At 41.6% G+C, this 14,503-nt stretch overlaps 1 protein-coding gene across 1 annotated transcript; it reads right to left on the minus strand.

The window, feature by feature from the left end:
• Positions 1–42: 42 nt before the first annotated feature.
• Positions 43–12,828, minus strand: LOC146562050 (uncharacterized). The gene is made up of 3 exons (XM_085294919.1): positions 10,420–12,828; positions 8,405–8,630; positions 43–3,009 (listed from the first exon to the last, which is right to left on the minus strand). The coding sequence occupies exons 1-3, from the start codon at positions 12,690–12,692 to the stop codon at positions 628–630; spliced, it is 4,881 nt and encodes a 1,626-aa protein (XP_085151045.1). The 5' UTR covers positions 12,693–12,828; the 3' UTR covers positions 43–627.
• Between the last annotated feature and the right edge of the window lie 1,675 nt (positions 12,829–14,503).

Raw genomic sequence — 14,503 nt, forward strand, 5'->3', positions numbered from 1 at the left:
AAAATCTCTGTGAAGCTTAAATCTCAATGACCTTGACTTCAAGGTCAGAGGTCAACTTTTCTGAAAATCAGAGGAGTTTCACATTCATAACACAGGTATGTCTACTAGGAGGCTGAAGGGTAGCTCTATATATTTATAAACAATCAAAAACAACAATTATTACGCAATTTATTTCCAATTTGTATGGAATTTATTTCTGTAAAGGTGGTGTTTTAGGTCTGATTGAAGGACTGATGTGATGGTAAGGTGTCCACTGCTGCGCTTTGAAGATTGGTAGGCTTTTTTTTTTTAATTTTCACAAGAATTGCTACTTCCCCTAGAGTTTTGGCCACTCCAACAATCAGAAGATTTCCCTATGAGCAAGCATTTAGCGACAGTGGGAAGGAAAAACTCCCTTTAAAAAGGAAGAAACCTTCAACAGAGCCAGGCTCAGGAAGGGACAGCCCTCTGCCACGACTGGTTGGGGTGGGGGGAGTGAAAATTTAAAAAAAAGAAGCCAAAGTGATCATTTTTGGAGCAGCTTAATTAATTTTTGCATTGTAATTTGCTGTTAATGTCATTTTCCAACCCCAATTTGTATTTTTATCACTTTTGTCCAGGGTGGAAGATGCCATGCTGGAGACTGATTCAGTATGGTCTTTCAATGTTGATACATGGGAACCTTTTAGAGAGGCCAGGGCTGAAAAAGGGATGCCGGAGAACCTGAGAGGGTGTTATCCGCTGGTGTGCATCCAAGGCCAACATCTGTTTAATTAGGCTGACAAATAAGCGTTGGCCAGCTTCTGGTCCTCGTCTAAACATCATTAGCTGTTCAAGGTCATCCAGACGTGTAAGTATTATGTATCTTGTCTCCAGGGATTCATGTCCTGTCCCTGGAACAGAGTCTTTATATTGTTCTTCCGTCTTAAATGTCCAGCGCTGTTGCTTGTATTTGTCTCCAATGAAATAGTTTTCAGTGTACACGCCAGAGTCTAGCACATGATCTGGTGGCTGACCCTGAGTCTCTATGATGAATTTCAGATAATCATAGTCATTCTCCGAAGGGTAGAGTGGCAGCCCTGTAGCAAGCTCCACAGCCACCAGCCCCAGAGACCACATGTCACTTGCTTCATTGTAAGGAAGGCCAAGCATAACCTCAGGTGCACAGTAACCAACCGTCCCCACAAAGTCACCAGGTATCACTGCAGACGCAGGACATGCGAGGCCAAAGTCTATAAGTTTGACTTTGATGGGAGACTCATGGCGGTTTACAACCATGATGTTTCCAGGTTTGAGGTCAGCGTGCACTATTCCCACAGAACTCAGGTGGGACAGAGCATTTGTGATTTGACCTAAAATTGGCCTGACTTCGCTTATGGGGAGACCCTGTTTATTCCGGTCCCCTATGTAGTCCCACAGGCATTGATCAAGGAGTTCAAATTTCAGGCAAACCCGCTGTCCGTCGTGGAAAAAGCCGTTCCATTGAACAATGTTGGCGGCATCTGGATCCAACCTTCGCAGCTGCTCCAAGATGAAAATTTCCACATGTGCCTGTTGCAGAATATCAGGGTCGCTCTTGTTGACTTTAATGGCAACAGCTTGGTTGGTTGTTGTGTCGCGACATTTGGCTACAATACCAAAGCCCCCTTCTCCGAGGAAAGCCTCTACCTTGTAGTGCTTTCCCAAAATGCTCCCTTTAACTAATTCAAGCTCATCTGAGCTGAATGATGGACTGGCTGATGTGTGGACGAATACTTGCTGAGAAAATTCAACCGAGTTTTGAAAACTGCAGTTGATTTTCTGTGATCTCTTGCTTTCCAAGTTTGAAGGGTGCTGAAAGACCACAGGGTTTTGTGATATTTCAGCACTCATGTCAATGCACAGGGAACTCTTAGGGCTGAAAAAGGGATGCCGGAGAACCTGAGAGGGTGTTATCCGCTGGTGTGCATCCAAGGCCAACATCTGTTTAATTAAGCTGACAAATAAGCGTTGGCCAGCTTCTGGTCCTCGTCTAAACATTATTATTTGTTCAAGGTCATCCAGACGCGTCAGTTTTATGCATCTTGTCTCCAGGGACTCATATCCTGTCTCATACTGAAATTGTTGGTCAGTCTTAAATGTCCAGCGCTGTTGCTTGTCTTTGTCTTCAATGAAATAGTCTTCAGTGTAGACGCCAGAGTCTAGAACATGATCTGGTGGCTGACCCTGAGTCTCTATGATGAATTTCAAAACATCATAGTCTTCATTTCCAGGGTAGAGTGGCAGCCCTGTAGCAAGCTCCACAGCTACCAGCCCCAGAGACCACATGTCAATTGCTTCATTGTAAGGAAGGCCAAGCATAACCTCAGGTGCACAATAACCAACCGTCCCCACACGGTCACCAGGCATCACTGCAGACGCAGGACATGCGAGGCCAAAGTCTATAAGTTTGACTTTGATGGGAGACTCATGGCGGTTTACAACCATGATGTTTCCAGGTTTGAGGTCAGCGTGCACCATTCCCACAGAACCCAGGTGGGACAGAGCATTTGTCAGTTGACCTAAAATTGGCCTGACTTCGCTTATGGGGAGACAGTGGTTTTTCCGGTCCCATATGTAGTCCCTCAGGCATTGATCAAGGAGTTCAAATTTCAGGCAAACCCGCTCTCCGTCGTGAAAAAAGCCGTCCCATTGAACAATGTTGGCGGCATCTGAATCCAACCTTCGCAGCTGCTCCAGGATGAAAATTTCCAATTTCGCCTGTTGCAGAATATCAGGGCGGCTCTTGTTCACTTTAATAGCCACAGCTCGGTTAGTCATGGTATCACGACATTTGGCTACAATACCAAAGCCCCCTTCTCCAAGGAAAGCCTCTACCTTGTAGTGCTTTCCCAAAATGCTCCCTTTAACTAATCCAAGCTCATTTGAGCTGAAGGATGGGTGAGCTGACATGGTGAAATGTGTCGGCTTGGTCGGTGAATTGCTAAGTAAAATTCTCTCAAAACTCTCCAAAAAGGGTTTGCTTGCTGTCAGGTCAAGGTCCGTTGAGCATTAAAGTTTAACAGAGCAAAGCTCCTACTTAAGGGTTTTTTCTCTCAGCAAGATGATGACATAACAAAGGATCTATGTCATCATCTTGTGATGTCACAAGATGTCACCTTTTTTCACAAGATGCATTCCATTTGGATCAAAGGCATTCTATTTTTTCAGTTGAAACACTAAAAAAAAACAATGTTTCAACAGGCCAGGCTGCATTTTCTGCTGCGACATCTCAACAGGAGATAATAAGATAAAGACAAGGAAGACTGGTGATCTATCCATATCAGCAACATCGGCAGGTTTCTAGTGCAGGAAGTAATAAATTCAGCCCTCGTGTTTGCACTACAGGTTGCTTTCATGAGTATTTCTGTTTTTGTGGTGGGGGAATTTTTCCTCGTTCCAACGATGTAAACAAAAACATTAATTGTGCTTTCCGCAATGACTAGTAATCATTTTGTCCTACTGTTCATTTACAGAACAGGAAAGGTTTTGTTTGGTTATGATTGTTTTGCAAGAAATGCTTCAATCACAGTGGGGTAGTCTTGATTAAAATGTTATATGAGAACTGTGGCACCATGTGTGACCAGATATTGGCATGTAGTCGTCGCCAGACTGTCATCAAAAGTGTGAAGTTTGGGACAGACTGGACAAAATACATTTTTAGAGATGAAAATCTTATGTCCAGTGATAAATGATCAAAATTCCACCACAAACATGGCTTTGACGAAGATGTCCCTTTCTGAAGTGACCCCAAAAAGTTCCTGAAGTAACCAAATGGAATTTAACCAGTGACCTCTCACTTTGCAGGCGAATGTGTAAACCAGCGATGCCTGGAAAACACTAAAACTGTGCCAAAATGTCATTTTACATTCAAAATGGCGGACTTCCAGACTTCCTCTTTGGATTGGGTTCACTGAATCTGTGTGTAATAAATGTCATACACGTATTTCAAGCTGTAAATAAGTTGTTAGAAGTTCTTTAAAATTTCTTAAGTGGTGCTGTAGATCCATTTCCGCAGTGCCAGTCACTTTTTAAAAAAAAGTACATTTTGACCTGATGTGAAGAATGCAAAAAAATGTCATTAGTTTGGAAGCATGTTTGGTATATGATATACTTGCCTGACTAATAATAATTTATTATTACTATTACTACTGTTGTTGTTGTTGTACAATGGAGCCTTTCCCCTGTGAATGACCAGCTCCCAGCTAAAATGTGTATTTTGTGCCATTTATAAGGTCAGTGCTTTATCATACCTTAAACTGTGCAGGGTAAAAGCCTCAGTTGCTGGGAAAAGCACAGGTGTATTAGAGTTTTTCTGAATTGCTAAAACACTAAACCCCATTGTAAAAACTAAACTGTCAACTATGAAAACTCTTTCATCAAATCAGTCCCACTGTTGCCAAAATCTTAAACACTATTCAAAGCTCAGTCTCCCATTTAGCAAAACTCTAAACACAAAACACACTTAGCAGTGTGGTGCACCTGTTGTCGTGTGAAGGCTGTGTGCAGTAGTGATGTCTCCTGTGTGTCGAAGCTTTGAAGCGTGTGTCGGGTAATCTCGTGGTAGTTTTGTAAAGCGCGTATCGAGGCTTGCTTTGATTACGTATGCAGTGATGTTCGAGGCCTCGCGGGCAGTCCGTACCACGTGACTGATTCAGGAACTGGCTCGCCGGTTTGCACCAGATTCTAAATAAATTGGGCAGCAAAACACAGCTGATTCCCCGTCACATTGTGTTGTGGAATTGGATTACGTCCCAGTTACATACTTACTTGAACATTTCTCCTTCGATGGAACCAGCAAGGAAGAGAATATTTGTCTGACAACATTTAATCTCATCTCTCCTAATAAAGTATGCACACAGTAATAAATATCACAAATGATAAGTACCATAATATAAATCAACAACACCACAGATCTTATAATCTGATTTCTGTCTTTTAGTTTATTACAGTTTTTTCTGAATGCCTAAGCACATTTTTTGTAACTATTGGCTAATTTTGCAAAACTCTTCACACAAATAAGAAAACCTGTCACCCAATAATCAAAACATTGTAGTTCTCTTGCAAAAGCAAACACAGCTAGATTAACTCTTCACACCTTCGTAAAAATGGTGTTTCCGTATCAAACAGTACACACAAGCCATCATCTACTAAGCACACAATGCGCCAACTGCACACTGATGGTATGAATACAAAACACATCTGGCTTTTGCTTTCTCTGTGCACAAGGTAGGCTATGTCAGTTTGAGCTCATACTTCTGTCATAGATCCATAAGCATAGAGGGATCCAAACTTCAAGTACTGGTGTACTTGAAACACATCAAAACAAACACAAGTGTTCATTTCCAAGTATAGGATTATTTGCAATCGCCATAATGACTATATGGGTTACTTGGTCTGCAGTGAACATGCTTCCTCTGCCCCCAGCATCTGGTCATCTAGCAATTCTGTAAAGTAACAATTTCAGTATTTTTACATCAATGGTATTGGTGTGTTTCTCATTGGCATATGGCAGTGCTACAAATCTTTGTGCGAAGTGACTGTACTAACCGATTCTCATTTCAAGATGTCCTTATGATGCTTGCTACAGTGTAGCGGCTCGAGTTAGGCTGGACCCGTTGGCCAGCTACCCTCAGGGTCATTCCACGGTTGATTACACGGTTGATTACATGGTCCACTATTGTCATCAGCAATTCTATTTCTTACTCTTCCTCCTCTCCCCCCTCCTCATCTTCCTCTCCCCCCTCCTCGTCTTCCTCTTGCTCCTCCTTGTCCTTGTCGTCCTCTTCATCCTACTTCTTCACCTCCACGTCCTCTTCCTCGGCCTCCTCTACTTCTCACTCTTTCTGCTCCCTCCATTGTACTCCGCACACACAGCTTACCTGTATTATAGTGCTTAGGCTGATTGCAAAGTGAACTAATTATCTAAAAAAGTTTTCACATGTGAAAGTGTGCCAGACAGTTGGCAAATTAGTGTTAATGATAGCCATACATGTGTATACTTTTGCTAGGAGTGTGTTGGAAATTTGGTAATTGAGTGTTGTGCAGTGAATTGTGCCTACCGTTTTGCAAAGTGTGTGTTACAAAATTGCAAACTGAGTGCAAAGCAGTTTATGTGCTTTTAGTTTTGCAAACTCAGTGAGTGGTTTTGCTATAAGTCTGAATAGTTTTAGAGATTGTGCTACAGGAATCACAGTTAGGGTTTAAGCATTCAGAAAAAACTGTAAGTTTAGAGGTTTACACATCACATCATTATAATCATTGAGCCTGTCTGACTTTAATCGTCCACTTGATGGCGCAGTAGAGCCAATGAATCGTCACAATGCTTCGAACCATGAGTCGACCAGTTGGATGGAAAGCTTCAGTTCATCACAAGGCTTCATCTCACCATCACTAATGAAAGCTCTTATAATTTGGCTGCTATTAGAGACCATTGATTTAGTCTCTCTTTGGTTACTACGTGGATCTTTTTTCAGACAAATTAATGAAAAAAAATATAATAAATGGAAAAACAGAGTACAAATGTGGACAGTTAACTGGATATTACAGCGCGATTTCAGTGCATAAATACATAAATACAGGTCTGAGACGTAAGTGGTGCAATATTGATAGAGCTCACATGACTCCGTCCTGTTCGTATCCCAGAAATCCACCAGGATTTTAGTGCCTCATATACTGCACAGGTCATTGGCACACCTGAGATTCAGGACGACATGCTAAGCAGTGCTGTGTCACCATCAATAATACACCATATTAATGCAAGGTACAATTACAGCTGGGCTCCGCCACATTTTATTTTAACAGAGGAAATAAAATATGCAGAGCTAGCTGAGTTGGTTGAAATTCAGTTGCTACTTTAAGAGAATTTCATACAAGAATAATTGAAGATAAAATAGGTTATTAAAGCTGTCATCATTGCTTCAGTGCCATATTCTCTCTGCTGTAACTCCGATTTGAAGAGGGCTTGTTTAGGCAACAACTCAGAGCACTATACGATCACTGCCGGTCACTTAGGTGATTTGTTATAAATGTGAAAACAGCTATGCAGGTTTAATGCAAGGAAGTCTTTACTCAGTGTTTGGCATGGGTCCTAAATGAAGGAGGGGTAGTCTGTCAGTCACTGCATTCCTCACCTGCATGGGAAACTTCCCAAACTGGAAGTTATCAGAAACATTGGAGACAATACTGAATCCACCAGAGACAGCTGGGACAGGTCCTAGTCATTACCATACAGAAAAGAACGGATTTATTTCAGTTCAGTTCAAATTAATAAGGTGAAGAAAAAACAGAGACTGCATCTTATGTGTTTTCTATTCTATTCTAGTAGTTTTAGAATCCAATAACTACACAAACAATCATGGCAGTGAGGTGTGGAGGGCCAGGAGTGACAAAATGAATGAATTAAATATGCCATTAATTATTGAATTAAATGTTTCATTATTTAATTAAATGCCCATTCACTTCACTAGTGTTTGTAGTTGTTGTTGAGAAATGCCCACTGAAAGAATGGCCACCAGGGCAAGTGCCTGTAATCGGATTACAGTAACTCGTTACTTGTAACGCATTACTGCCCATCTCTGTTGAGAACAAATAATGTAAATGAATAATAGTGTTCAAATTGTTCGTTAAAACTCTGCATATCTCAGAAAAACTAAAAAAAAATCAGCTTTCTTCACTCACTTCTTTACAATGCAGCCATTACAGTCTTCTTTGATTGGTCGCTGCAGGATTGCCATTCTTCTCATGTTTAGTTTTTTTTCCTATCAGTGCTTTAATTCTATGAAATAAATTTTTCAAAGTCACTTTTTGCTTTCACTAGCTTGTTTTTAGTGTCCCACTTTTGGATCTTCTGAACTCACTCTGATTAAAGTTGTCATTGTACTAATGTTATTCATGTGCAGCTGACTTCACAGCTGTGTGTGGGTTTTTTTTTTGCTTTTTTGCAACTTTTTGTGATATCTAAATGTTTAACCTGTTCAATAACATTATTACTATTCAGTGATTATTATATATGATTATCACTTGGCTACGTGAACATACATAAATCTGTTCAATCTCAGCGACACAAGCATGTCTTCATGCGCACACACAGTTTCTACTCCCATTCATTCAGGTTTATATTTACAACTTTTACAGGACGAATGGACAGCCATCACTTTAAGGAAAAACAAAGAGAGAGAGAGAGAGATTATAAGTTCAGGGCAGGTCAGTTTTTATAGAAATGCATAGATGTGTGTTGTACTTCCATCTGGCTTATTACTTTCTAATGCAGGGGAAAGACATTGGCAAAGAAACACCTACTACATAAATAGTTTGATTTGAAGTTGCTCTTTTGAGTCCTCTCTATTGACTCTGACATCCTGCTGTTAACAGTTTCATGGTATTGCTTTGTTTGCTTTAAACAAACCTCACAGGGTGGTAGAATATGTCTGCGGTGCAGAGGTCCTTGGATCGCCTCTCTGTTGTCTTTGTTGACAGCAATGAAGGTGGTGAAAGAACTGCTCACTCCTGATTGGACACTGAGCTGCACCACCTTCTCCTTCACTCCTCCATCTTGCTGTCCTCTGAGCTCTCTCTCCTTCATCTCCAGGGAACGAATCAGAGTGCAAGCACCCAACCTGTGGACTGTTAATCTGCAGACAAGGAAGAAAACATTTACAGTTCTAATGTTTCCTATTTTTGCTACATTTGTGCATCACTGACTTTTCTGTTTTTCTGTACTGAGGGTGCATTCTTTTTATATTAGAATTAGTAGAGTTACAGAGGGTATATAGAGTGTGAACATAAAATAAGAGATTGATTAGGCTGTAGAAACGGATGAAAATCCAGTAAAGTGAAGAGTGTGTGTGTGTGTGTGTGTGTGTGTGTCTGGCAGGAAGTGAAGCAGGAAGTCTGAATATAGCTTGTGAGCTTGTGAGAGACGTTTCAAAAGGAAAACAGAGGAATTAGAGAGTGAAAGTGCTAAGAAATAGTAATGAAAATGATATTAAATAAATGTCTTAGTGTGTTAATACAGGTGCCCATGGACTTGGCTCAACCTCAGATGAGTACAGCGGCAAAATGATAGATTAACATAATTGGAACGACAAACAGGCCAGGCTTTGGCTGAAATTTTACAGCTTCACCTCTCATCCTGCCCTTATCCTGAGAAGAAGCTTAAAGGACAGTCAATCTCCTGATGAAGACAGAAAACAGACAGAACAACACCGTAGATTTGAAGAATTAACAGCAGGCAGAAGACAGTACAACTGACCTAAAACACTGAAGGGTCCAGCAGCATGTATGTTAATGGAACATGTGCTCTGAATTACAAGCTGGAAAGAGTACCAGTGACATGACTGTGTGAAAGCACTGCATTGGACTGTCTGAGTTCATATTTGCCATGCTGGGAGTTAACCGCCAAGAAAAGACTGAAAAGATGAAGAGAGAATGAACAGAGAAGAAGAAACGGCTGATTTGGGCCTGTGTTTGATTTGGGAGGCCACACAGGAAGCTGTGAGAAGAGGGGACGAGGACCGGTGAGAGGTGAAGGCTGGACGTGTTCAAGTGAAAGTATAGGAAAATTGGGTTGAAAATTGAGGCTGAACTTGTGGGGTTTAGAAATGTCCAGAGCATCGCAACAGAAAGGTGAATTAAAAAAAAGAGAGAGAGCGGGATGAAGAAATAAATAAACTAATAATACATAAATGAATAGAAAAATCTTTTGTATATGGCGAGGTGCTGTGGGCACCTAAGTCTTTGATAGTGTAGAATTTTCAAGTCAATACCATGGTTGCATCTACTGAAAATCTCTGTGAAGCTTAAATCTCAATGACCTTGACTTCAAGGTCAGAGGTCAACTTTTCTGAAAATCAGAGGAGTTTCACATTCATAACACAGGTATGTCTACTAGGAGGCTGAAGGGTAGCTCTATATATTTATAAACAATCAAAAACAACAATTATTACGCAATTTATTTCCAATTTGTATGGAATTTATTTCTGTAAAGGTGGTGTTTTAGGTCTGATTGAAGGACTGATGTGATGGTAAGGTGTCCACTGCTGCGCTTTGAAGATTGGTAGGCTTTTTTTTTTTAATTTTCACAAGAATTGCTACTTCCCCTAGAGTTTTGGCCACTCCAACAATCAGAAGATTTCCCTATGAGCAAGCATTTAGCGACAGTGGGAAGGAAAAACTCCCTTTAAAAAGGAAGAAACCTTCAACAGAGCCAGGCTCAGGAAGGGACAGCCCTCTGCCACGACTGGTTGGGGTGGGGGGAGTGAAAATTTTAAAAAAAAGAAGCCAAAGTGATCATTTTTGGAGCAGCTTAATTAATTTTTGCATTGTAATTTGCTGTTAATGTCATTTTCCAACCCCAGTTTGTATTTTTATCACTTTTGTCCAGGGTGGAAGATGCCATGCTGGAGACTGATTCAGTATGGTCTTTCAATGTTGATACATGGGAACCTTTTAGAGAGGCCAGGGCTGAAAAAGGGATGCCGGAGAACCTGAGAGGGTGTTATCCGCTGGTGTGCATCCAAGGCCAACATCTGTTTAATTAGGCTGACAAATAAGCGTTGGCCAGCTTCTGGTCCTCGTCTAAACATCATTAGCTGTTCAAGGTCATCCAGACGTGTAAGTATTATGTATCTTGTCTCCAGGGATTCATGTCCTGTCCCTGGAACAGAGCCTTTATATTGTTCTTCCGTCTTAAATGTCCAGCGCTGTTGCTTGTATTTGTCTCCAATGAAATAGTTTTCAGTGTACACGCCAGAGTCTAGCACATGATCTGGTGGCTGACCCTGAGTCTCTATGATGAATTTCAGATAATCATAGTCATTCTCCGAAGGGTAGAGTGGCAGCCCTGTAGCAAGCTCCACAGCCACCAGCCCCAGAGACCACATGTCACTTGCTTCATTGTAAGGAAGGCCAAGCATAACCTCAGGTGCACAGTAACCAACCGTCCCCACAAAGTCACCAGGTATCACTGCAGACGCAGGACATGCGAGGCCAAAGTCTATAAGTTTGACTTTGATGGGAGACTCATGGCGGTTTACAACCATGATGTTTCCAGGTTTGAGGTCAGCGTGCACTATTCCCACAGAACTCAGGTGGGACAGAGCATTTGTGATTTGACCTAAAATTGGCCTGACTTCGCTTATGGGGAGACCCTGTTTATTCCGGTCCCCTATGTAGTCCCACAGGCATTGATCAAGGAGTTCAAATTTCAGGCAAACCCGCTGTCCGTCGTGGAAAAAGCCGTTCCATTGAACAATGTTGGCGGCATCTGGATCCAACCTTCGCAGCTGCTCCAAGATGAAAATTTCCACATGTGCCTGTTGCAGAATATCAGGGTCGCTCTTGTTGACTTTAATGGCAACAGCTTGGTTGGTTGTTGTGTCGCGACATTTGGCTACAATACCAAAGCCCCCTTCTCCGAGGAAAGCCTCTACCTTGTAGTGCTTTCCCAAAATGCTCCCTTTAACTAATTCAAGCTCATCTGAGCTGAATGATGGACTGGCTGATGTGTGGACGAATACTTGCTGAGAAAATTCAACCGAGTTTTGAAAACTGCAGTTGATTTTCTGTGATCTCTTGCTTTCCAAGTTTGAAGGGTGCTGAAAGACCACAGGGTTTTGTGATATTTCAGCACTCATGTCAATGCACAGGGAACTCTTAGGGCTGAAAAAGGGATGCCGGAGAACCTGAGAGGGTGTTATCCGCTGGTGTGCATCCAAGGCCAACATCTGTTTAATTAAGCTGACAAATAAGCGTTGGCCAGCTTCTGGTCCTCGTCTAAACATTATTATTTGTTCAAGGTCATCCAGACGCGTCAGTTTTATGCATCTTGTCTCCAGGGACTCATATCCTGTCTCATACTGAAATTGTTGGTCAGTCTTAAATGTCCAGCGCTGTTGCTTGTCTTTGTCTTCAATGAAATAGTCTTCAGTGTAGACGCCAGAGTCTAGAACATGATCTGGTGGCTGACCCTGAGTCTCTATGATGAATTTCAAAACATCATAGTCTTCATTTCCAGGGTAGAGTGGCAGCCCTGTAGCAAGCTCCACAGCTACCAGCCCCAGAGACCACATGTCAATTGCTTCATTGTAAGGAAGGCCAAGCATAACCTCAGGTGCACAATAACCAACCGTCCCCACACGGTCACCAGGCATCACTGCAGACGCAGGACATGCGAGGCCAAAGTCTATAAGTTTGACTTTGATGGGAGACTCATGGCGGTTTACAACCATGATGTTTCCAGGTTTGAGGTCAGCGTGCACCATTCCCACAGAACCCAGGTGGGACAGAGCATTTGTCAGTTGACCTAAAATTGGCCTGACTTCGCTTATGGGGAGACAGTGGTTTTTCCGGTCCCATATGTAGTCCCTCAGGCATTGATCAAGGAGTTCAAATTTCAGGCAAACCCGCTCTCCGTCGTGAAAAAAGCCGTTCCATTGAACAATGTTGGCGGCATCTGAATCCAACCTTCGCAGCTGCTCCAGGATGAAAATTTCCAATTTCGCCTGTTGCAGAATATCAGGGCGGCTCTTGTTCACTTTAATAGCCACAGCTCGGTTAGTCATGGTATCACGACATTTGGCTACAATACCAAAGCCCCCTTCTCCAAGGAAAGCCTCTACCTTGTAGTGCTTTCCCAAAATGCTCCCTTTAACTAATCCAAGCTCATTTGAGCTGAAGGATGGGTGAGCTGACATGGTGAAATGTGTCGGCTTGGTCGGTGAATTGCTAAGTAAAATTCTCTCAAAACTCTCCAAAAAGGGTTTGCTTGCTGTCAGGTCAAGGTCCGTTGAGCATTAAAGTTTAACAGAGCAAAGCTCCTACTTAAGGGTTTTTTCTCTCAGCAAGATGATGACATAACAAAGGATCTATGTCATCATCTTGTGATGTCACAAGATGTCACCTTTTTTCACAAGATGCATTCCATTTGGATCAAAGGCATTCTATTTTTTCAGTTGAAACACTAAAAAAAAACAATGTTTCAACAGGCCAGGCTGCATTTTCTGCTGCGACATCTCAACAGGAGATAATAAGATAAAGACAAGGAAGACTGGTGATCTATCCATATCAGCAACATCGGCAGGTTTCTAGTGCAGGAAGTAATAAATTCAGCCCTCGTGTTTGCACTACAGGTTGCTTTCATGAGTATTTCTGTTTTTGTGGTGGGGGAATTTTTCCTCGTTCCAACGATGTAAACAAAAACATTAATTGTGCTTTCCGCAATGACTAGTAATCATTTTGTCCTACTGTTCATTTACAGAACAGGAAAGGTTTTGTTTGGTTATGATTGTTTTGCAAGAAATACTTCAATCACAGTGGGGTAGTCTTGATTAAAATGTTATGTGAGAACTGTGGCACCATGTGTGACCAGATATTGGCATGTAGTCGTCGCCAGACTGTCATCAAAAGTGTGAAGTTTGGGACAGACTGGACAAAATACATTTTTAGAGATGAAAATCTTATGTCCAGTGATAAATGATCAAAATTCCACCACAAACATGGCTTTGACGAAGATGTCCCTTTCTGAAGTAACCCCAAAAAGTTCCTGAAGTAACCAAATGGAATTTAACCAGTGACCTCTCACTTTGCAGGCGAATGTGTAAACCAGCGATGCCTGGAAAACACTAAAACTGTGCCAAAATGTCATTTTACATTCAAAATGGCGGACTTCCAGACTTCCTCTTTGGATTGGGTTCACTGAATCTGTGTGTAATAAATGTCATACACGTATTTCAAGCTGTAAATAAGTTGTTAGAAGTTCTTTAAAATTTCTTAAGTGGTGCTGTAGATCCATTTCCGCAGTGCCAGTCACTTTTTTAAAAAAAGTACATTTTGACCTGATGTGAAGAATGCAAAAAATGTCATTAGTTTGGAAGCATGTTTGGTATATGATATACTTGCCTGACTAATAATAATTTATTATTACTATTACTACTGTTGTTGTTGTTGTACAATGGAGCCTTTCCCCTGTGAATGACCAGCTCCCAGCTAAAATGTGTATTTTGTGCCATTTATAAGGTCAGTGCTTTATCATACCTTAAACTGTGCAGGGTAAAAGCCTCAGTTGCTGGGAAAAGCACAGGTGTATTAGAGTTTTTCTGAATTGCTAAAACACTAAACCCCATTGTAAAAACTAAACTGTCAACTATGAAAACTCTTTCATCAAATCAGTCCCACTGTTGCCAAACTCAGATCTGCCAAAAAACATCTTAATGCTCCCCGATATATTTTGTGGACTGATGAGAGTGACATCCAGCACAAAACTAATGCAGCATTTCATAAAAGCAATATCACACCAGCTCCTGAAGGACAATGTCTGGCCATCAGTTTGTGCCTTGAAGTGGCACAAACTGAAGTGTAATTGGGTTATGTGGCAGGACAACAGATGTGAAAAACACCAGGAAGTCCACCTATGAATGTCTCAACGTCTCAGGAGCTGCAGATGAAAACAAGCTAGCAGCTAAATCTGGTACAATGCATCCTTTCTCTACAGAGGTTCTGTTTTTGC

Source organism: Mchenga conophoros, linkage group LG12 (assembly GCF_057382185.1).
Source record: "Mchenga conophoros isolate Kocher_MC1m ecotype Shallow Benthic linkage group LG12, M_conophoros_male_GT1.1, whole genome shotgun sequence".
NCBI lineage: Eukaryota > Metazoa > Chordata > Actinopteri > Cichliformes > Cichlidae > Mchenga > Mchenga conophoros.